This window comes from Thunnus thynnus, chromosome 13 (assembly GCF_963924715.1).
Source record: "Thunnus thynnus chromosome 13, fThuThy2.1, whole genome shotgun sequence".
Taxonomy (NCBI): domain Eukaryota; kingdom Metazoa; phylum Chordata; class Actinopteri; order Scombriformes; family Scombridae; genus Thunnus; species Thunnus thynnus.
This window is the reverse complement of record NC_089529.1, coordinates 7,362,093-7,389,153: the sequence shown is the minus strand read 5'-3', so window position 1 is coordinate 7,389,153 and position 27,061 is coordinate 7,362,093. Positions and strand designations below refer to the sequence as shown.

At 41.2% G+C, this 27,061-nt stretch overlaps 3 protein-coding genes across 4 annotated transcripts; 1 reads left to right on the top strand and 2 right to left on the bottom strand.

Annotated features, from left to right (window-relative positions):
* Positions 1-1,034: 1,034 nt before the first annotated feature.
* akap10 (A kinase (PRKA) anchor protein 10) lies at positions 1,035-15,183 on the bottom strand. Its single transcript, XM_067607572.1, has 15 exons — positions 14,936-15,183; positions 11,985-12,032; positions 11,290-11,475; positions 6,680-7,165; positions 6,152-6,250; positions 5,968-6,052; positions 5,667-5,790; positions 5,120-5,256; positions 4,663-4,807; positions 4,044-4,211; positions 3,725-3,834; positions 3,236-3,318; positions 2,609-2,661; positions 2,350-2,442; positions 1,035-2,256 (listed from the first exon to the last, which is right to left on the bottom strand). The coding sequence occupies exons 1-15, from the start codon at positions 14,955-14,957 to the stop codon at positions 2,251-2,253; spliced, it is 1,845 nt and encodes a 614-aa protein (XP_067463673.1). The 5' UTR covers positions 14,958-15,183; the 3' UTR covers positions 1,035-2,250.
* A 1,630-nt stretch (positions 15,184-16,813) lies between these two features.
* Positions 16,814-20,109, bottom strand: c13h11orf54 (chromosome 13 C11orf54 homolog). Of its 2 annotated transcripts, XM_067607569.1 has the most exons (9): positions 20,001-20,109; positions 19,659-19,758; positions 19,458-19,556; positions 19,047-19,120; positions 18,831-18,932; positions 18,290-18,466; positions 17,860-18,009; positions 17,429-17,545; positions 16,814-17,215 (listed from the first exon to the last, which is right to left on the bottom strand). In XM_067607569.1, exons 2-9 carry the CDS (start codon positions 19,723-19,725, stop codon positions 17,042-17,044), a joined length of 960 nt encoding a protein of 319 aa, XP_067463670.1. In that variant the 5' UTR covers positions 19,726-19,758; positions 20,001-20,109; the 3' UTR covers positions 16,814-17,041. The 2 variants fall into 2 exon arrangements, with proteins under 2 accessions (XP_067463670.1, XP_067463669.1); XM_067607568.1 differs by lacking the exon at positions 20,001-20,109 and having other exon boundaries at positions 19,659-19,829.
* Positions 20,110-20,181: 72 nt separating this feature from the next.
* On the top strand, positions 20,182-24,907 carry LOC137195309 (eukaryotic translation initiation factor 5B-like). The gene is made up of 5 exons (XM_067607567.1): positions 20,182-20,555; positions 21,332-21,605; positions 21,701-21,828; positions 21,903-21,945; positions 22,039-24,907. The coding sequence occupies exons 1-5, from the start codon at positions 20,380-20,382 to the stop codon at positions 24,553-24,555; spliced, it is 3,138 nt and encodes a 1,045-aa protein (XP_067463668.1). The 5' UTR covers positions 20,182-20,379; the 3' UTR covers positions 24,556-24,907.
* Positions 24,908-27,061: the final 2,154 nt, after the last annotated feature.

Below are 27,061 nucleotides of genomic sequence, written 5' to 3'. Positions count from 1 at the left end.
CTTCATTTCCAGTATTTTCCTACACTGCCTTCTTCTCACTTGACAGAGCAGGTGTTTGTCCAAATTCACACTGCACTTTGTTAAAGCACAATGTTATGTTAACTGATTTCATAAAGACACATTGTTGTGATAAAAACAGTGAATTAAAATATTAATTTAACATTTTTAATCTCAATTAAATGGTATTTTCTGCCCAAACAAAATACCTCACAGCATCTAAATGTACAATAGAAGTTGCAGTTACAAGTGTGTGTAGGTCAATTATTATACCAGCCAATCAGAACTCAAGACAGGGACTGTCGGTTTATATTTAGGTGGACAGACTCTGCATGTACAGGTGTCCTCAGTCTGGAAACCACAGTCAGCTGCTGTAGCAGCAAGTAGCAAACATGCTGTGAAATGAATTTCACACAGCTATATGTGGCACTCTAATTAGCTTTAGTAGATTAGTGTTATCCAGGAGAAAATACATACAATTAACAAATTAGCTGTAAATCAAATCTATTTGGCTGTAAACTGTGCTGGGGTATTTACAGAGTAGATATAGAGCTGTTGTACCATTAATTGTTCACACACAGTGAGAGACAACAATGACTCCTCTAAAAATACATTCATAGGGCCAACTTTGAGCCATTTGACTTCAATTATATTTTACAATTTGTGGATTTTCTGGACATGTAGACTTACTCCAAGAGTAGCCTTATTGTTAGAGAAAAGTAGACATAACTTAAGTTGTATTCTTAATGTTAGAAATCATATACAGTCTCATCAGTGGGCGTCTTTTGTTTTGCTTTAACATAAGCACTGCAATCAACACTGCCCCCGCCTGGTGGAGGGTGATGATTGTCCACCCTAAAGCTGTCAGTACTGGGGTCACTACTCTCCCCATGTTTGAACTATAACACTGTTTTCAAGTCAGTCTTCCTGTAAACATAATACATTTAACTGTATCAAAAAAAATAACCACAGTTTGCAGTATTACACCAGCACTTCAGCTACAATATGTTTTTGTTTTTAAAAAGAGCACAGACAAAAACATTTCATAATATATGTATTTAAATCAAACACAATTTAAATATATTATAGATTAAGTACACATACATGTCAGAAAACATTAGTGGTACATAGTACCAAAACTCTTTTCTGGTTCTTTTCCACATCTTGGTAAGGCTCAAAAGAAATTAAAAAAAGTTTAATTCACTGAGCACACTATCCAGTTGACCAGTCTAGCCATCACTGACGCTTGATTCAGTGATGCATACAAAAAAAAAACCACCATTAAAAAAGGACTAACATTAATATATGGGGTAAACCAGAAATCTACATATATATACTATATATATATATATAGAACATGGAGATTGGAGTTTTCCATCACAATTGGAGCAGTTCGGTTCATTAGGGAGTATTTCTTCTTCTAAGCTTTATAAAGGTGCCGGGAGGTTCCTATAGGAAGTCGGCCAGTCCAAGAACAGAATCAGATCCTTCTCTGTTTCATTGTCACATTTGCAGATGTTCTACAGTACGTAATTGTCCAAAGTAGGACAGCTTACATCAGTGAATAGCAGACAAAACAACTCCAGGCATGAGGGAAGCATATGCAAAAACTGTACGACACTCCAAACCGATGATTTTCATCTGCTTAAGCCTGAAGTGGCTGACCCTTAGGAGAGAATTTCATCTAAAAACAAGGAATGGTTATAAAAGGTGTGGGGAGGTGTGTCATCAGGGGGTAATTCAGTCTTTGTGACATCCTCCATAGGTCCGAGATAAGACATTTTTCAACAGTATGGCTACAGCAACGCAGTAATGGTCTTGACTGACATGCTGCCTCTTCGTGCCAGTGTCATGTTGAATGTTTCCTTCCTCAGGAGTTGAGAGGTGACCTCAAGATGATGCGCTTTGCTTTGCTTTGCTTTACTTTACTTGACTTTGCTTTGGGCGATGACATGTGTACCTTTATAGTGTTATGGAGTTGGAAGATTGGAACAATGATGTATTTCAAGTTTTCCACTAGCCCATGCGTTAACAACTACTCACCCAAGCTCACAGCCTCACACACGCGCGCTCACACACACACACATGCACAAATACACACACGCACACACACACGGTGGTTGGGGAGGTGATAAAATGCCTTGTTCGTTCTCAGAGTAATGCAGTTCATTGCGGGGTGAACCCTGTGTACAGTTTGTCACAAGCTTGGCCGGCGTCTGCAGGGAGTGACGGTCCTTTGGTTCCTCAGCGGGGTCATAACTGCAAACATACAAAAGAAAACACTTAGAAAAGAACTGTAGTCATTTCACACATCGCTGCACAGGAAACAGACAACTGACTGAGAGTTTATACCTTGGTGGACTTGCCAGGGCTGTCGTGGTTTGACTGGTGAACAACGTCGTTGACAATCATCTTGGCAATCTGCCATGCCATCTCCTCCTGGGCCTTGAAAGCAAGAGTCACAGCACAAACAACTTTAATTCATCACGGGCTTTTCATTAGATTATTTAATAAATCATACGTCATCCGCTAAGTGGATTTGATTACATGCCATTCATGAGCCTCAGACCACTGAATCATTTATGAGCATTTTAACATTTTGTAGTCTCACCTCATCTGAGTTGCCTTGGACCCATTTCTTCATGGCTTGAGAAAACATGGAACCTAAAAGAAGAGAGAGAGAAGACCGAGCGAGACAAAAAGAGACGACATCTGTTAAGCAGACATCATAAACTGACCTGAATACCCTGCTACAAGCTACAGGCTAATCTGGCTTTCTCCGGGAAAGTGCTCTCAAAATTAACTCAAGGTGAGATAACCCTGACATATTTAGTGATTTGTTAGATTCTGCTTTTGAAATGTGAATAATAATTTCTTAGCAGGCAGTTAACGGTACTGAATGAGAGTCGATGTTCGTGCTAGTTATTCTGCAGTCAACATGTCTGGGACTCTGTTGTAGTCCTTGAGAAAACACTCAGAGACATGATAAATTAAGATATTTTATGTCATTTTGTGTCCCTGAAATCTAAGAGTAGTGGATGCTGTTTTTTTTAAGGGAATGCTCTTAAATATTTCAGAAGGCTATGAGCTGTTAGGAGAATGGAAACAGCCACAAGCTAGATGTTTTTTACTGCAAGGAGAATGAGATAAAATATGACAGAGTGAGGGCAAAGACAGAATACTAAGACAGAGAGAGTCTAACAGGCAGAGGAGAGAAAAAAGTGGGAGTGTATCATGCCTTTGGATTTCTTCACATCCGGCTCTGGCTCTGCCTCCCTGATAAACTGGCCCAGCTCATTCACCTTCCCAAACGTCATCCTTCTGAGCAGACAGAGGAGAGGAGACCAATGAACAGAGCAGACAGAGCAAATGGGACAAAAGTGGGCCTCAGGTGCACACACACACATACACAAGCATGTACATATCCCTGTACAGCTGTGTGTATCCATTCAATAACTGACATTTCTATGGAGAAAAAAATCAAATCTGACATATTATAGCTTTGTCTGTCAGTATGATCCTTCTCTTGAATTCTGTTTTTCAAAGTACACTCATGACAACACTTCACAAGGGAGCATTAAATCCAAACAGCAGTCTGAAAATCAAAGAAACTTAAAAGGAGAGCAACATAAAAGTAAAAGACAAGAAGGGAACTTGAGGTAAATTAGCAAAAAATAAATGAGGTGATTTAACTAGTGTAAAGCCTAATTAGATATGCAACACTCACCCAGCATATGGCCTCTGGTACAGGGACTCGGGGTCCAGACTGGCAACGTCCACCGTTATCGCCTCATCAAAGTTTTTCAGGATCTTTATCGCTGCCTTTTTGACACCATGCTGTAGTGAAGATACCATGAACTGAATGTTTGGCAGCATTACAAGTAACATCATTTTTTTCTCTAGGAATACAACTAAATGATCACGACCCTTTGGCATTAACAAAAATATCTTCATAATTCATCTAATGAGGCAGAACAGGTCTAAATGTCAGCAGACAGAAGAACACCCCCGCGGGGGCTGAAGATGTGGGTTAAGGTTTGGGTCACCTGAGTTTGAGAGCCCTCGCTGGCATTTGAACTTGGACGGTCGTTGTCCGCAGGCCCACCCTGACCTGGAGTGCTGACATTTACAAACTCATCCGCACGCACTGAGTTGATGAGGTCACTCAGGTATTTGTAGTAAAGGTTACTAGACAGGAAGCCTGGCATGTAGACCTGCGCAAACACAAGACAGGGTGAACTCTTAGAAAATAATGAGCTCTCTGATATATTTCTAGGTACAAGTTAAAAGGTTTGTTACTGACCTTTATGTGCTAACAACAGTGTTCAACTTCTATTTCATTAACTTAAAGCAGGTGCATTTGTCAGTGGTGTAACAGGACAAGTTGTCAGTGACTTACAATACAAAACCTTTCAATTAAATTCAAGAAAGAAGTTCATGGAGTACAGACAAAAGCGCCATTGAACCACAATCTTAAAATATCACAATTTTCTCCTACTTTGCTGGACAATGAAACTGAACTGAAGGCTTTGTATTTCTTTGTTTAGGTTGCTTTTGTTTATGTAGCTGCATATTCTACATTTCCTCACGTAGTGAAAGAATAGAAGAGAAAACCCATATTGAAAATAATGGAGTCCTTGGTGGGTGGCTTTTAGAGAATCTGACCTTCTCCATGGTTGTCCAGGCCTGTCTGAGTGGAGTGGTGAAACAGTCGGGGAGAGGGCCTCCCTCTCGGCAGATATTCGACTCTATCTCCATCCGCACAGAGTCGCCAAAGCCCAGAGGGTTGGTGGCCTGGAGTGAGAAATACCTGGAAAGGAAACAGAGCAATGAACAAGTTCAGATGAGGGTACTTATATTGATTTCAATCACTACCTACAATACTACTTCTGGTTCAGAAAAAAACCTCAATAGCTTTACTGAAAAATTTGTGACTTGAAATGAGGCACAATAGAGCGAATCCATATGACCTTCGGTAATTCTAAGAAAATGACATTTAATACAGGAAAACCAGCATCACAGTAAACACTGAACAGTTTCAAGTCAAACCCCATCCCTTTGACAAAAACAACTGGTATTTCTGAGCACAACAGCACAGCAAAGCAGCACCATGAAAACCTACTTATCGTATAGGATCATGGCATCATTTTGGGCCTCCTGACCATCATACTGGCCCTTTTTAGCTGCAAGCTGGTTCTGGAAGTTGTCTGCCGCCAGCCAGAACTGCAATACATTCATCGCCTCCTCCTTTTCCATGTACTGCAGGGACGGAGATACAGAAGATGGAACAAATCAACTGACAGTGTCTGTCATGATTCACTGTATGTGTACTAACTCTGTCAAATTAACATAATTATCACCCCTGTATCATATAAATATATCAACAGGCTAGAAGATTGTAAAGAGAGCATTCACAAGTTGTTTGTGTTTGTTACTGTGTCCTGAGTTTATTGATGCTGTGACAGTGGAGTTTCCCTCTAGGATAGATAGATAAATATGCAAACTAACTGTCACTGTTCATTCCCACAGAACCTCTTGCAGCAGTGGCAAGAGAGGACAAGTATATAGTAAGGAGTCAAGAGGAGGCAGAGATTGTCTGTGACAGGAGCAAAAACTGTTTAACAGTAACAGTGTAAAACAATGTTTTGGGAACCACTGGGCCCACTCACCTCAGAGAAGTAGAAGAGAGCTGACTCACAGAACAAGATGTCAGCTAGGAACACGGAACCACTAGTCAACACTTCAATCTGGTATTTACAGAAATGATGGCTCCGCAGGAATTCACTGAAGTGCCTGGGAATGAAAGAGCAAGCGGGAGGTGAATGCAGCCGCTAAAGTGGATGTCAAGGTGGTAAAACGACAAAGGACAGCGGAGACACTTTAATCTTAAATGTCAAAATATGGCAACAGGGGGAAAACCTTTCTGTGTGACTATTAACTCTTCTAGAAAATGAACAGATAGAAACTCACTGTTGCTCCATGATGGAGAAGACTACCACCTGTGCAATAACAAAGCAGTTTGGGTCCACCATGCCGTCCTCTCCACATATCTTAGCTACACAGAGGAAACACAGGAATTAACTCAAATCAGTCGGGCTTTGGTAAAAATGCAACAAAACAGACCATGTTTACATTACACTGATATGCGTCTTACCAACTATGTCGTTTCTGATCTGTTCTGTGATGGGGATAGGCCTCATAGCGTCTGGAGAGATGTACTTAGTGAAGATGGTAACTGCATCTTTCTCTATACCTGAAAAAACATAAAAATAGCTGATAATCTAGTGATGCTACAAGATAGGTAGTTTCTCTCTCCAGTTGTTTTAGAGCTGCAAAAGATAATTCTGAATCACAAAGTGGAGGGAAATGAAACAGTAGCTAAAAGAAGTTTCTCCTCATCATCCCCAAACAATCCCTCTGCACGAAGCTCTTTAAACTTTCAAAGATTTAAACAATCTAGTTGCCCACTGGGGCCACTAGAGTACAAAGTACTTACTTCAGATTTAACAGTCATTAAAGCTGCTTTTCATAATCGTTCTCCATCAGTGTAATGAAAATTCACTTTATGAATTTAAAACGTCCTAATTCGACTTGGCAGCAGTAGGCCACTGAGTACAGTATGTGGAAAAACATAAACAATTAGAGAAATATAAAGAGAAAGACGTGTGTAAAGCTGACTCACTTTTCATGAGTTTGTCTGAGAGGTCTCGCAGGGTGCTGTTTGACTTGTAGGGAGTCCCTGTCCTGGACGGTGGCTGCCTGCTGGGGGTTTCTGCTCGAGGGGTGCCGGGTCTCTGGCCTGCTTCTGTGTTGGAGGAGTCCCGCTGCTCTGACTGCACTGTAGTGCCTTCACTGCTACAGTCCCGGGTGAGGGCGTTGGGTGTGTGTTGGGCGAGCCCTGAGAGCTCCGAGCCACCTTCAGAAGCAGGGACGGGCTCGGCCAAGGAGCTGTGTTTGACAGAATTGAGGCTGTGTGCTCGGACCCGGGACCAGCTAGTGGAGCGGAAACTCTCGGCCTCCAACCAGAACCGAACCAGGTGGTCGGCACCCTGTAGTTCCATGAAATGCATGTAGTGGGGCATCGCCACGTTGTCCCGAAGGACATGGTCTACCGTCTTGGACAGCCGAGAGCGGGTCTCCTGGGGCTGATAGTTTACACTGGAATGACCTGGAACATACAAATACAAACACAACAGAGCAATAAACTTAGCAGAGGTAACTATAGGTTTCAGAAAGACACATTATAGACTTTATTAATAAGTGTCAACAGTGTATTTCTAGCAACATAAGACAATCCTGATATGTGATGCTTTACAAATCTGCTGCTGTGCAATTCAATGTAATTTATCTCAATTTAAAAGAGTGCATTAATTATCAAGTACTTATGCTGACTGAAAAAGAAACCTGTCATTACACAGAGGGAAACAAGAACACTGATATCCAAGATAATTTATGAATTGTAGGGTCTTGTGGACAGATAGTAGAAATTCCTGTGTGCAAGGCTGAGATCACTGAAGCATATACATTTATAGTAGTGATCCATACAAGTATTAGTAATCCAAGTGTCCAGACAGCTCGAATATTATTAAAGACACTATATAAACTTAAACCAAAACCCTCTGCATTCATATGCCACGGGCACAAATAGGCACAGATTAGAAACAGAATAGTTCCACTTTAAAACCAGACTGAGCACTACATTTTCTTTAATGTACAGCTTTCAATTTTCATACTTGAAGAAGATAAATTGTGTACTTTATTGATGGAAGTTGGAAGATGTAGTGAAAGGTAAATGGTGGATTTTCTGTGTTCAACCTTCCCATTTCAACTGAAAATTTAGTCCAGACTGAAGGCTGTTGTGAGCTGAATTTAAACTCCTGGATATTTGTTTTGAAGACGTGAATTTCCAGCACTCCGTCTGAACGTGGCCTTAGACTATGTAATTTCACGGATGATTTAACCCAAAGAAATTTTTCAGAATCATGCTTTGTGTCTCGTGTCCATCCTGTCATTCATGCGTATATGAAGTGGCCGGCGGTGGACACTCCTGCAACCTTTGGCAGTCAAATCACACCAGACTCAAACTCCAGCTACGTCTGAGCTCTCAGACGGTGACATGGAATGTATTGTAATCAGATTCCTGTAGAGAAGTATTTGACTTTACAATGTGTCAAATAGAGACTGTCTGTTTGAATAACATCCGCCATCCTGGGGGACAGCTACTACAAACACACACACACCCAGAAAGCAAAATAAACGAGGCAGCATGTTCATTGACTACAAACCCGACACTTGCTTGATTATGAAATCTGAGCACATCATCTGCAGTTCGAGTGAGATGTGGGCAGAAGCTTCGTGATGTTATGTTTGCTCTTTGAAGCTTTGAATCTTGATAAAATTCAAGAGGTGTCACCCAGCGAGTTGTTTATCTATCTGCCTCTTCACATTCCTGAAGATCACACAGTCAAGGCCACCTTGACACTGAAAGCTGTTTAAATCACAACAACCAGCGCGGCATCTGTGTCTGCATCACATCATCAAAAACACCAGCCTCATTTGCATATCTTTTCAAAGCCACTCAAAATCTGCAGTGCCTCCTCACATCTGCGTCTTGTACTGTCCCACCTTAAAACCATCACCGACCCACTCCTGGAGACAACAGGTCTGTGGATGATGCAGTAAACCTGGCCCTCCACTTCATCCTCCAGCACCTGGACTCTGCAGGGACCTACACCAGGATCCTGTTTGTGGATTTCAGCTCTGCCTTTAACACCATCATCCCAGCTCTGCTGCAGGACAAGCTCTCCCAGCTGCACATGCCCGACTCCACCTGCAGGTGGATCAACAACTTCCTGTCCAGGACCATCAACACCGGTTCCCCTCAAGACTGCGTCCTTTCCCCTCCGCTCTTCTCCATGTATACAAACAGCTGCACCTCCAGTCACCAGTCAGTCAAGCTCCTGACGTTTTCACATGACACCACCCTCATTAGGCTCATTTCTGATGGGGATGAGTCCGCCTACAGGCGGGAGATTGACCATCTGGTGTCCTGGTGCAGCAAAAACAACTTGGAGCTCAACGCTTTAAAGACAGTGGAGATGGTCGTGGACTTCAGAAAGAGCCCAGCCCCACCCACCTCCATCACCCCGTGTGACTGCCTAGTCGACACAGTGGTGTTTCCCCGCTACCTGGTCACCATCATCAGCCGGGACCTCAAGTAAGAACTGAACATCAGCTCCCTCACCAAGAAGGCTCAGCAGAGGATGTACTTCCTGTGGCAGCTGAAATCGTTCAACATGCCAAAGCCAATGGTGGTGCACTTCTACACCACCATCAATGAATCCATCCTCACCTCCTCCATCACCATCTGGTACGCTGCTGCCACTGCCAAGGACAAGGGCAGACTGCAGTGTATCATTCGCTCTGCTGAGAGGCTGAATGGCTAAAACCTGCCGTCCCTCTAGGATCTACACGCCTCCAGGACACTAAGGCGAGCAGATCATGGCCGACCCCTCCCACCAAGGACATAAAACCTTTTCTAAACTCTCCCCTCAAGCAAGAGACTGTAGTCTATCTTGACCAAAACTTCACACTACAAGAACAGGTTCTTCCCGACTGCAGCTGGCTTCATCAACAAGACCCGGACATAAACTTTTTCAAACATCCCCCTACGGCAAGAAGCTGAGGTCTATCCTGACCAAAAACCTCATATCACAAGAACAGTTCCTCTCCAACTACAGCTGGTCTCCCACTCACAGTGACTGCACATCATATTAATGTGAAATCTATTATCTTATATTCTACATCTGTGAACTCATCACATCTAACATGGTGCATTACATTAACACAACCGTTTGTATTTGTATCATTACACTTGCATATTACCTAAACTGCTTATACTGTGAACATTTGCACATTCCAAACTCAACAGCTCTCTTCACATACAGTATATTTCTACTTATTCTTTATTGTAAAATTGTATTTATATATGTATACCACCTGTCTTTTGTGGTAATTGTATTTATCTCATTTTGTACATACTTTTTTTCTCTTGTCTTCTATTTTTTTGATTATTGTGCACAACACCAAGATAAATTCCTTGAATGTGCAAACTTACTTGGCAATAAATCTGATTCTGATTCATCTACTCTATACTCTTTCAACCACGATCAAAGGAGACGAGAGAAATCATAGAATCATGTCCAACATTGTGGTTCATGCTGCCACTCAAGTCCTACAGGCTACTAACCTGTGAATGTTTAAGTCCCACTCGCTTTGAGGACGGTACGGCTTTCACCACCTGCTCTAGGATTAACTGCCACGACTGCCTACAAACTGACACTGACACTGACACCTTCCTCCTCACTGACGTTCTTCCTTTCTCCTCCTCCTATTGAATCTCTGCAGCCCACAAATCATCGGCACCCAATGTGTTTCATTCAGATTTTGTTGTCCGGCCTGTGGCACAGGTTCCTCCACCTCTGTCTGACTCAACCCTGCTATTCTCTGGACAACTTGCTCGTACAGTTCCTGCCACTGCTGTCACTCAACATGTCAGTCATTCTACACGTTCGCTGCCTCATATCACGGCACCCTGCGCACAAACACACAATCTAATTTTAGATTAAAAAAAGGGAGGAGCTGTTTCTTCACCGTGTGACAACGCGTGAAGACGGACTGCGTGTTGCTGAAGGTCTGGGTGCTCGTGTCATGTGAGTGCCTTATAGGGTTAATGAAGTGTTTTCCCCCTTGCACAAGACAGTGGGTTGTTTAAGCCATTTCAGTGATGCAACTGTCACACTCACGCATACTGTAGCTACAGTACCCTACTATGACAAACCTAATTATCTCCATATGGTTTATGCAAATTTTATTGCAAACATTTGTTCATTTTTGTTCATTTTCATTTACTTCTCATTTATTTCATTTGCCTGAGTATGTCAAGCTTTTATTATTTGGCAGACCCTTCATACATGCTGTCATTTTCATGTCTATACTTTGCATTCATTTTAACCAAATCTAAGCAAAATTACTGGAAATTCAAGGTGATAATCATAAGACAACAAATAAGTATAAACTAATGAAGTTTTCTTAAATACTTGCACTAACCACTGAGGTAAAACCTGTATTTTGAATTTAACCATTTGAAAAAAACAAACTGCTGGTTTTCCATCTACAACAATAACTCCATAGTTACATTTATACAAACACCCTAAATCTAAATGGTGAAATGTTTGATTTGGCCTCTGTATGTTATCACTAAAAACAGTGTACAACACGTGAATTCTGTACCAAGATCGCCGAAGTGCGCAGCCTCCATGTGGCTCGGCTGCTTCTTGAGGATGGCCGTGCGACCTCGAGCGAAGGAGTCCATGTTGGCGGAGATGGCGTTAATGGCCACGTGGCTGGGCCCCGCAGCTTCCTGGATGGCATGGTGGTTCCTTAGTCCTAGTGATGGAGAGTGAGGGCTGACTGGAGCTGTGAGCGAAGTACAATAATGTCAAATTCCTGAGTGGCTTGAATGTACAACATCAGGGTGACTTATATGAAAAGGTCTTTTTTTAAAGTGAAATAACTGTCTTTGAAAGAGCTCACACATTGTGTACAGATGCCTCAGGGGTGCGAGACATGTTTGAGAAGACAGACTCGCTCAGTGTTCATTTGACTGCGTGCTCTGTCTTTCACTTAATAGCTAAAGGGCAAAATGTGGGTCCTTGTGACAATGTAACCAGTGATGATTAAACATAAGCCAAATTAAGCAAGAATCACTACCTTGAAAATGTTAATTTCAGTCTTGAGTACACACAGATACAAAAACATGTATAAGCAAAAAGTCAGCTAATACATCACAGATATCATTGAACATTATCTACTAGGTCTGTAGTGTTTTCATACAATTTTCAATGATTCTATGAAACAAAACATTTCCAAATTCAACAACACTGTATGACACTTTCATAACATCACAGAGGTAAAGATGAACTCACCTCTGTTGACTTTAGCATCTGTCACTCTCTCAGGTTCTTTGCTTTTAGCTGCGGGGAGAAAGATGAGAGCAGTGTTGTTACTGGAGAAGCGTACAGCATTTTCATTCACAATACAGGGTGAGACCAGCAAGTTTAAAAAAAAAAAATCATACACAAGAGTGATTGTGGAGTCAGGGGAAAGGTTCCTGTGGTGTCACTGACTGGAAAGTACTATCTAGTTAGATAAAGGCATAGTCAGGAAACTGATATACTGTACAAGCAACCCTGAATAACTATGCTATGTAAACACGTCATTTACTGCGGACCTGCTTCCATGCTGCTGCTGATGAATAAGGAGATAAATAGGGAAGTTGTGTTCTGATATGTGAAAGCACTCTCAGTCCTGCACACCATATAGTAAGCAGAACTGAGAGGGCTTTCATACTTGACATCGGCATTAAGAGCCCCTCACAAGATTTGTGACCTTGGTTCATCAGAAGTTTAAAGATAGATTTTCCTTCAGCTGAGTGGAGTTGACTGTGAGACAGCTGGAGTTGCTGCTTTTCTATTAAAAAAAAAGAAAAAAAAAGTAAACAATATCCTAACTTCAGATGGCAAACAGGCCAACCAAGTGGGTGAGCTAGAATTTTGTGATCTACTGTAAAATTATTTAACAAGACAAATATTTGACGCCGCTCCTAACCTCTGTGGCCAACTGTCAAATTAAAAAAGGAAACACACAGACTACAGTAGAATGAATGCACACTGGCAGACATGATCAGAGTGACTCAACATTCATATCTTCAGATTAGGTTGTTGCTGCAAAGACCAGTTAGGCCGAGTATCAATTTCAAGCAATGACATTACATAATGGACCGTAAGACTTGGGCAAATGGTACAGAAGATAATCTTTCAGAGAGACATTTTGGACAGATGTTTGTGAATGCATGTCAGCCAAAAAGTCAGAGTTGGTTGGCACTGATAGGCACAGGAAAGAGTTGTGAAAAAGTCTGAGCTCCAAAAAAAACTTTGCAGTACTTAACTGAAGCACCAGTCTCTTTGCTCTAAATAAAAACTCAAACAACCATGATGGCTTGATGCAATTGATTTTCTAGATGTTCTAAAAAACAAACAACACTTTCACTTTTGGACATAAAAATGAATTTTAAAAAAAAGGAGGAGCTTAATCTCAGCGCTTTAGGACAAAGACAGATGGGAAGAAATTTTGTATGGGCCCATTATAAACAAACAAATGCTTAACTGAACAACAGGTGGCTAAAACTGATAAAGGAAAACTTGTATGGATTACTTCCTGATCAAGATAACTAAAAGAAACAACAATGACCTTTGAATGACCAACCTGAAGATATTAAGATTAAAAGCATTGTAATAATGAAAATATGTTCACTTGTGGCAAACAGATTTGACTGACGACATTTCAACCATGCCTATCCCCGAGAACACACCCACTTCCTGTCAGTCCTGAATCCTACTTTAGAGCGTTATAAGCGCACTCTTGCAACATTTCCTAATTTTGAAGATGTGCTGTGTCAGCTGCTTTGACCACTAATCTCACTCTTTAAAATGAACAACTGCAGGCCAGATTAGACAGTGAAGATACTGTGCTGATTTCCTGAATGAAACACGAGCAGACTTTTCAGTTGAAATCCATTTCACAATCACTGGCTCTCCTCTCTGTCCCTTTTATCAAAGCAAGGCTCAGTGAAAATGTCTCTTGTAATCTAACTGGGATGATTTAGTGAGTAAATGTGTTGCTGCTTCTTTAAATACACTCAGTTTCCAGTTTATTTGGTACACCTACAGTAGCTCGAACAAATGCAGCCTAATTCAACAGGTCTGCAATACATCCTACATTCATGAAGACTGTAATGTTTAGTTTTTGTTAAAACTGTCTTACAATATACTGATCGGTGTTTTAATAGTCTACCCTAATGGAGTACACAAACGTGGACAAAATATTAGAAAAACCTCACAGTATAATGAAACTACAGCCTTCAGAATGACCATGAAATTGAATAAACACCTCTCTAAAACACTCCGAACAAAAACTGAACATTACAACCTTCATGAAAAGTAGGAGTTATTGCAGGACTGATATATTGGAAGTCATTATTGTCCCTCATCATTTAGTAAATGGGTGTAACTGGAGCAGCACAGCAAACAGGTAGAGTCAGTGAGGCTTTGTGCAGGTGAGTAAGGACCATTTAAGGACATGAGCAATAGTAAACTGGATAACATATTTCCCTGTGTCAAGGGCACAATTTTTGCGTCATGCAGTGGCTATTCTTTCACTTGGTGGCCAAAACTATAGGAGGGTTGGCCTGAAATAATGCCTGGTCATGATGTTTATGTCTAATAGCTAATGGACAAGTCCGATTCATATCCGCTCCTCTTTCTTAGAAGTTGATGCTTAACATTTCGGCTAAGGGCTCTTAATGAGGACTAACAACGCACATTTCCTTCATGATAACCATCAACTCTGACTCAGACATAACGGACTGTTTTTTATCTTTTTCATATTTCTTGCTCATTGAGGCTGTATGTATGAGAAACGCCTTGATAAAGCTAGCCGCCGTAGCACAGCTCGACATTTGTGTCAAGTGTTAGCTATCACAAATAAGAGACTTTTGACCATAAAGAAGCACTATTTTCACGTCTACGTACTAATGTGTATGCTCTGCGGTGTGTTTAATGCCGCCCTGGTTAACGTCTGATCGGGTAGGAGGACAGTGAGGCCACCGCTAAGCTAGCCGTGTTACTGCGGTGAGCAGCAGCGGCGGCGGGACAGCTCATTTCCACAAACACCACGGCATCCCTGTCTCTGTCTAATTAACTAGCAGCCGCAGTCTCGGCCACATATTAGTCACATCTTTTCGAGGAGTACCCTCAATCTCTCCTCCTCCGCCGAGTATCTCTGCTGCTAGCTGCCGTTGACGTTGCAGCGTCCTCACCTTTCCTCTTGAAAAACGACATGACGGGTTTCACACTCTGAAACGTTTCCTCAGCTCACTGACACCATCCCGTGGGTTCACGGCTCCCTTCATTCACACGCATCTGTTCCGTGCACTCCTGAGCTGGGAGACGGGTTACTGCTGCAGCCCCGGTGAGTGCTGTCAAATTCCTATTTTCTCCAAATCCAGACCCAATTCAGCGGCCATGTTGTCAATAAACGTCTTACTTCCGGGCTGGTGCGGCAGCAGCATTGTGGGAAATGATGTGTTACCTGCTCAGGTCAGCAGAGGGCGGTGTTTGCACACGGTCATCTAGAGAGAGAGAAAACATGCAAGTTCAACTCTAAAATTTCACATTTCAAAGAGCTTAATGACCTCTCAAAATTAAAAATACTCACAGGAGAAGGAGACAGGGCATATCTTGCTGCCCAATATGTATTATATCTACAAACACACACACACAAATACATGCATGGAATATACCGTATATACACATAGATACATAGATATACTATATATGATTAATACATGTCAATCTTAATGTTATGCTAATGTTATTTTGTTTCATCAACTCTTGATGCTTTGCTGCTGCTGTCACAGATATTGTGACATAAAGCAAATTTGAATTTGAATTTGGGAGACAGTGAGAGAGAGAGAGAGAGAGAGAGAGAGAGAGAGAGAGAGAGAGAGAGAGAGACTTTTTTGACTTTGACACACTTTTTATTTACACCATATTATAAAAATGCTCCATTCCCATTAACATCTACTTCAGATAGATAGATAGATAGATAGATAGATAGATAGATAGATAGATAGTAATTATATTGTCCAATACCACCTACTTCCATTAATGAAACCAAACTGTACATTCTCTTCCCCAGGAAACAACAAAGCGGTTAAACTATTAAATGTGTTCTTTTTTATGTCTATGTTGTCAACAATGACTATTTTTTCCATGTGCAATTGAAAAAATATATATAAAGCAATCCTTCAACCATTCTATCATAATAATTCATTTTTCACATATATGTTTTGCTTAAATGTATATCTTGGGACATTTTTCAATAACCATGACTGTAAAATCCAAAGGTTTCCATCATAACAGTGACAAACTGTGATACTGCTTTCCCAATTACATTTAATGTAACCACAATACAATATTTTATTTACTATAACCTATTGTAATCGCCTGAAACCTTTTTAAAATTTGGTATGTTTTAAAAATGTATTTTGTCGACAGTATGAAACAGAATTGGGGAAACAGAGTAAAAAAATACTAAAACTCATTCTGGGAGGAACAAATGTGATGGGGTTCATACTGCTTTCATGACAAAAATGAAGTGGGAAGTGAGAATGATAAAGGTGTGGGTTTGTAAATCCTTAAATGTGTAGTTCACACGTCATACATTGTTCCACGAGTGTAGAAATGACAATTCTTCTCTGGGGATAACTTAACCAGTGTTGGCTGTAAAACCAGGATGAGGGTTACAGTTATACATATGTAACCTCTGATAGCTCTCTTCTGTATGGTTCTGATAGCTAACATACACAGGTGTTTTCACTTCTGGCTGATTAGATCTCTGCTATCCCACCTCAACACGTGCAGGAGTTGGATAGATGTCAATCAAGCACATTTTGTAAACACCTCCCCTGTCCTCAAGAGGGTTAGCAAGTGAAAACCACTGTATAGGAGGACCATGAGTGTGTAAAGTGATAGTTCTGTCTGTCTTTACTTACTGCGACTGTCTAGTCTGACTTGTCTTGCACAATATTTTATCATGATGGAGCTGGCAGTCTATGTGGTTCAAGGACCCGAATTTACCCAAATAATAAAATGTACTACTTCAATGTGAACAAACAAAAAAGAGCCAAAACAGACAAATTCAAGATTGTTTTTATTATAATACATGAAAATTTCTGAAGTTATTAGAAGATAGAAGAATAGAAGTTAATAGAAGAATTATGAGAGCAAATGATGCTAACAAATCATTTTCATTGTAAATTTTTTGTGGGATTTTATAAATCATAGGACCTAACATAAATCACATGCTGCTTGATGAATTTAGATTAGATCAAGAGATGCTGTGCTGCTGTTTATACTGTGTTTCAATCCCGTCCAACTGTGTGGGTCTCTTTGGGCCTGTCGATGCGGTAGACAAACTCTGCAGGCATGAAGTAGCCCAGGTACTCCACACTGTCGGGTGTGGTGTCTATGTAGTAGTGGCCACCTTCTCCATGGTGACTGAAGCAGTGGGTATGTTCCACACGCAAGTCTAAACCCTGAATACACAACACACAGCAGAGTAACACTTTTAACCCCCCTTGTTTAGCATTTATAAGCAGTATATAAACACTTCATAAATTGTTTATAACACACTATAATGCAGTTGTAACCAGATACAAGGTCCTTTTTTAAGTGTTTAAATGTGCTCCAATCATGAACTCATCTTATCTCATCTGTCTCATTGAGATGAGTGTGTTTGCTTTACTTACAGGATCTCTGGATACGAGCACTGACTGGCAGATGAGTGGGGCGCTGACCTCAAAGTGCTTGAGCCAGTTGTTGACCTCATCGTTGGTGTTGAGGGGGCAGGCTGAGAACTCTCTAGGCTATGTATGAGTCAACACAAGGAAATTAATCAATGTTTGAAACTTGACAGTGAGGCAAGAAAGTGTTATTTGCTTCCACAATGTTTTTTTTTTTTTTTTACTGTTGCAAATGATGGCCATTTATAACAGGTGACAAAAAGGAATTGGCTGTAACCCCAGGCAACAGGCAACCATATATGCATCCTCAGAAAACAATCAAGTGATCATGAACAACCATTTAAATGCAAAACAACATGATACACAGAGAACAGAGACCCATTCCTCCTTTGAAACTTGACAGTAACAATCAGTCGCTTCTTGTTGACAATACTTGCCATGATATGGATTTTAGCTTTCCCTTTCTGGATGATGAAGGTGCCTCCCAGAGCCAGGCTTTTATCAGGGTAACGATCTTCAAGAGTCTTCCTCAAGGCCGTCACAAGACTGTGGCCTCCTGTTCTCTTCTTAGCCCTCACCTCTATGACCTAAGGGGGCACACATGAAGAGAACATGTCAACTCAGCTTGTATAGTCACTTTACATTTGTTAATGTTTCTTCTTTCATATGTCGGGAGCAAACATGTCCAAAGGCCGAAGTTCATGCACAAAAACTTGGTTAATGACACCCAGATAATTGTGTTTGGGTTCATATATAACCAGAGAAGTTCATTATTTGCCAAAAACCAAAGTAAATAATGAGAATGCATTTTTGCAGGAACCCCATCATCCACTTGTAGATTTTGTTTGATCCATTAAGTCTAATTACCTTTCCGGACCTCCCTTCACAAGCATAAAGATTGCCCAGCAGTGCGAAGTTGCAGCCGGAGAATCTGTCGCTGTATTTCTCTTGCAAACACTGGCCATCGGCTGGATTGATGGAGGAGAAGTAGCTGCTGTTCACTGCGGGCCTTCCCTCCGCTTCAGTCAGAACCAGAGGCATCAGCTGGGAACGAGAACAGTTATTCCGTCAACTTCTGTGTTTCAAGTGTTTTTGTTTTTTTTAAAGATTTATTTGTCACTCTCTGCAGGGAGGGTCAGTGATTCAGCATCTCACTCACTGGGAGGACATGTGGCTGCAGTGACTAGCTGTTTACATGAGCTGTTGTGTAATACAGTGTAAATAGTACAAAATGAGCAGTGAGCAAGCTGAAAACGAACCTATACACAATTCAGTATCTGGAGCACCTATTGGTCAGCTGTTATGGTTTACTTCACTCTAACATTTTGATCAGAATTCGATGGTGTGACGCCAACATGTTGCTATTAGCTGCCTGACACAGAAAGTATTGGTGGTAAAGGTGATTAACCTCCGCGTTCATCCCAGTGATTCTGGAGGGAGCAGCTGCTGCACCGAGGATGAACGCTCCCGGCAGCTCCAGCTCCTTTGATACAGTGTTCATGTTGTACTCCTGAGAAGACAGAAGGGGAAGACAGTATGACAAGTCCCATTCACCACCAGTTATTACACATCATCTCCATGCATCATTTCCATATGCTGCGCTGTGAGTGGTTGAAAAAACTACCTTGTGCTTTTGAGCCAAGGGGATCAGGTACGGTACACCACCAACATCAGTGATACGAGGATTTCCACACAAGCCTACAGTGTGAGGAAAGAGATGATATTAAAGGACGGGTTCATATTTGTTCAAGTCTGTCTTAAAACTACAGTCAGGAGCCAAAATGAACATTGAGACAGGTTTTTCTTGCCATGATCATTGGTACAACGTTGCATACATGCATTACTAGTATTTCAGACCTAAATCAGTGTTTTGATCCACAGCCAGTGGCTAAAATGTATGCATGTACAGTAGGTGGCGTGCTAGAGAGATGTGATTTTTACACTTCTCATGGGATTCTGCATGTACATGTATAGTGTGGCATAGTTTTAGAACATTTGAAAACTGTGCACACTGGGAAATACACATGGCTCTTACCTTTGACAGGAAACTGGAAGGGCTCTTTGGTGAGATCTGGACACTCGACAACACAAACCTGCACTTCTGCGAAGTTGGTTTCCAGTCCTGTTTGTAATACTGCAACCAGCAATAATGTGTTTACTCTCTCTTTATCAACACATTACTCGCATTATAAACATGCCTGTCACTTTGCCTGTATATCAAAGCTGAAGTCCTTACCACCCCGCAGTTCCTCCAGATCTGGTGTGTGCAGCTGGACCTTCTCAGTTTTGCTGATATCTGCCATAACTGTACTGTAAGCTGGACATAAAACAGCTGACTGTAGAGTGCAGGAGAAGCAGATTGTTATAGCGGGTACATCTACTGGCTGGTTAAAGTACAACCAAAGAGTAAAGTGTAACAAGATAGATATCCCACATAGTGTTTCCTCGCCTGTGCAGCCAGATTAAGTTATAACTGCTTAGATTTCATAAACGTTTTGTTCACGGGTAATATTGTAATAAATTAGTAATAGATTAATTTGTTTGTTTGATTTAAGTCTTAACTCAATGGTCTACTTACTAGCTTTTCGTGAAGCTTTCAGTTAGTTTGTTCGTCCATTTGAATCACTGGATTGTGTGAAAATCAGCATCGAGTCGAACACAGAAGTACACACAGTGAACTCTCTCGTTCATTTCGGTGACTTCTGCTCCTCTTTGGTGATTGGTCAGGTGATCACTCGTCGCGTTGATGACGTTTATATACCGCCACATGTGTTTTGAGGAATGTTTTCTTATTTATAATTATACATCATCATGTATCTGTAGCGGACAATTACCGCAAGAATCAACTCGTTTCTTGCGTGTTTACGTTGGAGGCATCAAGGAGATTGAATCGACTCAAATGTATCACCAATCTCCACTTCCGTGACTAGTATCTTTTTCTGAACTAGCGTTGCACGATGAAGGCAGGGCATCATCCTGTAAAGAGGAGTGGATTAGATGCCATCACTGAGGTATCATCACAGTCATGTCACTTTGTGCTGGAAACGTCTCCTCCGGATTATGTGGAGAAGATATCGCGGTTTCTTGAGTCTTCTGTGGGACAGAGCAGACAGGACCCAGAGGCTAACGACAGGTACCAATGTTACTCAATCATCAGAGTGGTTCCCAACCTGGGGGTCAGGACCCCGACAAGAGGTCGCTGGATTAATCAAAGTGGGCGCGAGATGATAGGACAGGATAGGACACAGAATTTTTTTCTGTATCCTATCGATCCACATATTTTTGACACAAATGTGTGATTCTTTTTTGTCAAGGTTTCTTCTAATTTTGCTTTATTTCTTGTGGATTTCTGTATTTTACCTCCTCAAGCCTCTTAGTCATTCTCATAAAACAAAAAGTCCTTTTTCTAGAGCTGCAAGGTAAATCAATTCGTTAGATTAATCAGCAGCTGTTTTGATAACTGAATAATCATTTTAGTCATTTTTAAAGCAAAAATCTAAATAAAAAAAGCTGGTTTCAGCTTCTCAAATGTGATGATATCGATGACATGATGATAAACTGAATATCTTTAGGTTTTGGACTGTTAGTCAGACAAAACGAGACATTTGAAGATGTAACCTTGGACTGTGGGGATCTTTAACAGATATTTTTCACTATTTCCTGACATTTTGTGGACGATTAACAAATGAATCAAGACAATAATCAGTAACTTAACTGTTAGACAATGCAACATGTCACAACAGGTCCAAGCAGACTTTATTTGAAGGGGTCGCAGGCCAAAAAGGTTGGGAACCACTGCTCTAATGCCACAGCGATGATGCAACTACCCGTGTAACAGCCCTATTTGTGTTGCAGCAGCCTGAGGATGCTCCAGTCTGACACTGCGAATGTGTAATTGTGTCTCTGCAGTGATTCAGGGGACAGCTTGTTTCTAACTCAGAAGTCGGTACCTGAGGCTGTGAGGTCACGAAGGCGGCGTCACTCCACCTTGAGGTCAGACCCTACATCTCCCAGAGATCTAGAGGACGGTGAGGATTCATGCTTCGCTCCCCACAGAGAGGATGGCAGAGAGAGGAGAGAGAAGAAATACAGACTGCCAAAATACAGCTTCCCTTTCCTCACGGAGAGGAAGGGCAAGCCCAAGAGCAATCTGTTGTTTGTCCAGCAGAATACAAGGCTCCATGTAAGGATAACCAATACGTTGAGTTCAGTATGCATGTTTTAGCTGTCTGGTTTTGGGGGGGGTTGTATATGTTCTAAAGTCTTTTCTGTTTACAGAATTTTGGGATGGGAGGCTTCTTTAAATGTGTCAGAGAGCTGTGGGAGAGCTATCAAAGAGGAGATAATCTGGAGTCATCTTTACTAACAGTAGATGTGGACGGGGAGGAGATACCTCCGTTGTCAGAGTGAGTTTATTTCAAGGAGTACTCATGCTTATTTGAAGTGACATGTGTAATTAATCACATCTTTACTGTTACAGAGGAGAAGAAGAAAAGTCTGATGATGAGGACATCAAAGTGGTGGTAAGCAAGTAACTCATGGAATCTTGAATCCCGAAGCACTTCTCGAGTGTGAACTTGGACCTAATGTGTGTGTGTTTGTGTGTTATCTTGCAGGAAAGGAAACGTTTTGTGCTGTCATCTAAAGCAAAGTGCCCACAACCCTTGAACACTCCACAGAAGAGACACAACCACGTAAAACAACAGAGGAATAGGAGGAGAGCTAGTAATGCCAGTCAAGAAATGTCACAAGGAAGGCAATGGAAGATGCTGCATAAAATGCCAGCTAAGGGATCCATATCAAGGGTAACGTTATCGCCTTCAGATACAGAGAGCACAGACGATGGAGCGTCTTCTTGTAGAGCGGAAAACAGGATGAGTGACGAACATATAAAAAGTGGCAGGAACATTGTGGCCCAAACTGAAATGCCAAAAACAAAGAGATGCAAGAGGAATCTTTTCCACCAAAACGCAGGAGAGGAAGAGCTTCATAACGACAGTGATGCTACAAGCCCAGTGGAGTATACGCAGCTGGACAGAGAGATATCGGCCACTGTGACAGCTGATGTTTCTCACATAGATGATACGTCCCAAACAGGTCAACTAGAGGACGAATCTGGAACCAGAGAAAGCCAAGATCTCCTGCAAAGTCCCCCACACCTCATAAGGGACACCAATGGTGATGAAAGCAGGGTAAAGAAGAGGAAAAAAGAGAAAGGAGAGCACGGCGGTAAAGACAAGCTGCCTGAAGCTCAGCATGCTGCAACATCTGAGAATGTGGAAATCACAGATGCAGGTTCCCCGGCGCTGCAGGCTGGCGGCAAGCTGGAGATTAATGAAAACAATCAGATGGAGAACTCGTTGCATGACGACAACACGCTGAGACAGGAAGGAGAGAGGAGTGTGGAAGATGGTGTCAATGAGAGAGAAATACCCCCTTTAAAACAAAAGAAAAAGAAGAGAAACAAGAATAAGGTTGCAGTAGAAAATAGTGGACAAAAGGATGAGTGTGGTAATTTAGAATGTGATGTGAGGATGGAGGAGGATTCTGTGTTTTCAGTGAGCTATAATGTGGTGAGTGACGGGACAGAGGAGAAGAAGAAGAAGAAGAAGAAGAAAAAGAGGAAAAGAAGCAGTGAGCAAGAGGAGGATGTTGAGCAGTTATCCTCCGGCACAGTTGCCGAACCTCTAAATGACGCTGATGATGCTGAGACACAGAAGAAAAAGAAGAAAAGGAAAAAGGAAAAGAGAGTTATACATGCAGAGGAAGTATTGAATTCAACTTTAGATCAGTTAGAAGAACATGAGAGTTGTTTAGAAAATACTGCAGCTTCTCAAGAAACGTTAGACTCCAGTTGTGTGAAGAGAAAAAAGCACAAAAAGAAGAAACAGTCCTCCTCTAATGATGCTACTCAATCTGGAGAAGAAGATGGTGTAGATGTGAGCATGTCTAATGATGCTGCAACTCTGGCAGGAAAGAAGAAGAAGAAAAAAACAGGTTTCGATGTGTGTGATGGGATAGATACGTCTCCTGGGGAAGTTGCTGACAAAACCCAGAAAGCAACTGGAGACGAAGATGCTGAGCTGGTGACCAAGAAAAAGAAGAAGAAGAAGAAGGAGAAGAAAAGAATGAGTGAAATATTGAGCAGACATATTTCAGAAGACACTGTGGAACAAATACATGATTCAGCGTCTGTGCGGGAAAAGGAAAAGAAGAGGGCCTCTTCCTTCCTTGCTGCTGATGCAGAGGGAAACTGTGCTCAAACAAACCAAGATAAAAGCTCTCCTTCGCAAGCTGTTGCCGTCAGCGCCGGTGCTTTCGAGACAGAATCAGCAGAAATGGCTGGAAATTTGTCTGTCGCAGAGTCTAACGACGGGGTCAGGAAAAAGAAAAGGAAGAGGAAGATGTCAGATAAAGGTCACGAGCAGGATTTCGAGGAACCAAACGAAACATGTCAGAGCGATTTGCCCGAAACTACTGACGGTGGGGTGAAAAGGAAGAAGAAACGGAGGCGAGAGGAAAGTGAGCCGGTAACCCCCACGGAAAGTGCAGCTGATGTGGAATGTTTGCAAACTGATGAGGCTGTTGTGTTGAAGAAGAAGAAAAAGAAGAAGAAAAAAATAAAAGAGAATCCACCAACTGACATTGAAGATGCTGAATCAGAAATATTCACGCTGACTTCACACAAGAAAAAACAATTCACCTCTCCTCTGGATCCAAAGGACGAACATGGTCACAGTGCTGAAAGATCCCATGATAGCAGGACTTCTGACCAAGCCGCCAAGGAAACAGCAGACATAGCAGCTTCAGAAGTACCTGGAAGTCAGACATTAAATGATGTCAAAGACAAGAAAAAGAAAATGAAAAAGAAACGCACTGATAACGTCTTGCCGGAGGGGCAATCGTTGGCTGAATCTGTTGAATTAGAGCCCCATAAACATAAAAAGAAGGAAAAGAAGGAAAGAAATAATCCGACTGCTGTCCCCGGTTTCATATCCAGTAGCTCCATGTTACCAGACACTGACTCTCCTTCACGTTTTGAAATGTCCTCTTCAGACAATATCAGTAAAAACAAGCGCATAAAAGCGAAGAGGAGACTTTATAATCTGAGTGAGGACTTCCTCATGCACTGATTAGTTTTAGATCAACAGAAAACACTGAAGTTTGACCACCTGAATGCACAAAACAAACTGCTGCAGCTGTAAATAATTAAGTTTCAAGATGAACAGTATAACAAAGACACAGAGACAGTTTTTTAATATAATTTGTTTTGTATCAAAGCATTTTTTTTTTTTTACTATCATGGCTCTCAACCTTTTTGGTGTTGAGATAAATTCTTGAGCAATAACACTCCATAACAAACCATGAATGTTTTGTCTTTTTGAAAGAAAAGCTCCAGAATGGGAAAGTTACAATATTTGGAGGAAAACCTTTTCCTAAACTTGAAAATTAAAACTTGAAATAAATTGGTTTGTGAACACTCTTTGACTGTGGAACAAATTGTTAGACAATGCTTTTTATTTTATATTTTTAATTTAACTTTATTGGTTTAAACCTGAACATTTAATTGGCATTTGGAAGAAAAGTCAAGGTCATTTTTCTTCTAGTTTTCTTACCACTAGAAACTTATTTTTTCTTATTCTTGCATAGTTTTGAGCATGTTGCACTGCAACTCTTCCTTGAGTAGAAATGATAGACATACATTTGATGCGTAATATATTCATGGCTGCAAAGGTACGATAGCGCTTTTTTACACCCTACACTTGTGCTTGTTCTGTTAATGGTGTTTAAAGTTCAAAGGGTTTATGATGATGAGGGTGTAATTGTCAGTTTCTGTGCTGGAAATTTCGGGCTGCTCAACACTGTTGAGGAAACCGCTCCACCATGTCAGCCACCTCTGCTCTTTTACTGAAAATGATCTGCTCTGTCTGAGTGACTCAGTGTTTTTTTGCAGTTGTAACAAAGTGCAGCTTTAGAACCATTCATGAGGTTAATGGGTAATACTGTGCCATTACTATGGGTAAAACATTTTCAGGGATACTTTCTGAAGAAAGGAACATTCTCTGGTATTTCCTTTGTGATTGTGCTTCTGCGTGTTTGTGGCTCACTTCACTTTTGACAGACTAATGTACCAAATATGGACATTTTCCATTTTGCACAATTCAGATGGGTCAAAGTTTTTAAAATAATTTTATTTGTCTGCTCCTATTTCTACACCATGAACGCTATAAATTTAATAAGGAGGATCAATAGTGGTATAATTGATAAGTCAATTAAATGATTGACCGAAAATGAATCAACAATCATATTTTAATAATCAAATAATCATTTTACTCATTTCAGCTAATGCTTGCAAAAATGTGTGATGTTATGATTAATCATCTCTGGGTCAGAAAATCAAGACATATGAAGACATCACCTTTGACTCACTTTGCATTTTTTATTATTTCCTAATATTTTTAAAACAAAACGATTAATCAAGAAAATAATTGTCACATTAATCGATATTGAAGATAATTGTTATTTGCAATTGTAAATGGTATCTTGAGACCTCTATAGGAACAGGTACATGTTTTATGTTATTTATGCTTTACGGAAGCCTTGTTTCAGTCTTAATCCTGCAGATTATGTAGCTGCACATCTTGTGACGTGGACATTTTGGGGGGAAACGCTGTGATTGTGCTTTCAGTCATTTCCTCCTGAAGTGCTCATCTTGTGTCCACTCAGTTATTTCTCAAGTGTCAGTTTCATTTTGAAGGTAATGACCGGAAGTACTGTGTCCAGTCAAATCTAACTTTGAACACTCCCGTAACATTGATTACACTTTATTTAGAAGAACGTCACTGGAAACCAGTTAGTATTTTCCATTAATTTGACAGTGATGAGGTAAACAAAGACTGAATCCAAACTTGCAGACTTGCCCTCGCAGACTTCAGTGAGTTACAGTACCGTGACATGTTCACCGTCGGCACATCAAGTCTGTGATGGCGCTGAGCCGCGAGGGGATAAAATGCACTGAGACGGGACTTCAACCTTAAGTGTTTCCATGGAGATAAATTGAAATTCCTGACCCTGTGACTCATTTCAAAGTGTTTTTTCTGGGTTCTTGATGGTTCTGATATGTGCAGTCTCTGCTGCTTTACTTAGCAAATCTGTTCACAGTGCTCAGCGAGATTTCCCGTTTGCACGACCTGCTGAACACTGCTAATATTATATTCAGATTGAAGCTGCGGTGGGGGACCTTTGTCTCCCCCTTCTGGAATTGTGAGTAATTACAAAAACACTCTACGCTGTCGTCTCCTGCATACAGGTCGTTCCCCCCACCCCCAGGGCAGAAGTAATGAGGTAAATATCTATTTTCCGCCACAGAAATGTGTACTACCAGCACTTCCGGTGCGCCAGCGCGGGAAAGTCGCCACAGACATCAGATTTTAAAAACTATGTACTGTGAAATACAGATAGATTTATCTGGCGGTGATAAACTTAATGAGCATTGTGTGAACTTGTTTGGCAAGTTCTTACGGAAGTTCACTTATATGTAAAAGTTCCACACTGCAGGTTTACTTACTCAACTAAGCACCTTTACATTGTAGACCGATAAAAAACCAACCTTTGCCCGTCTACATTAGCAGATTATAA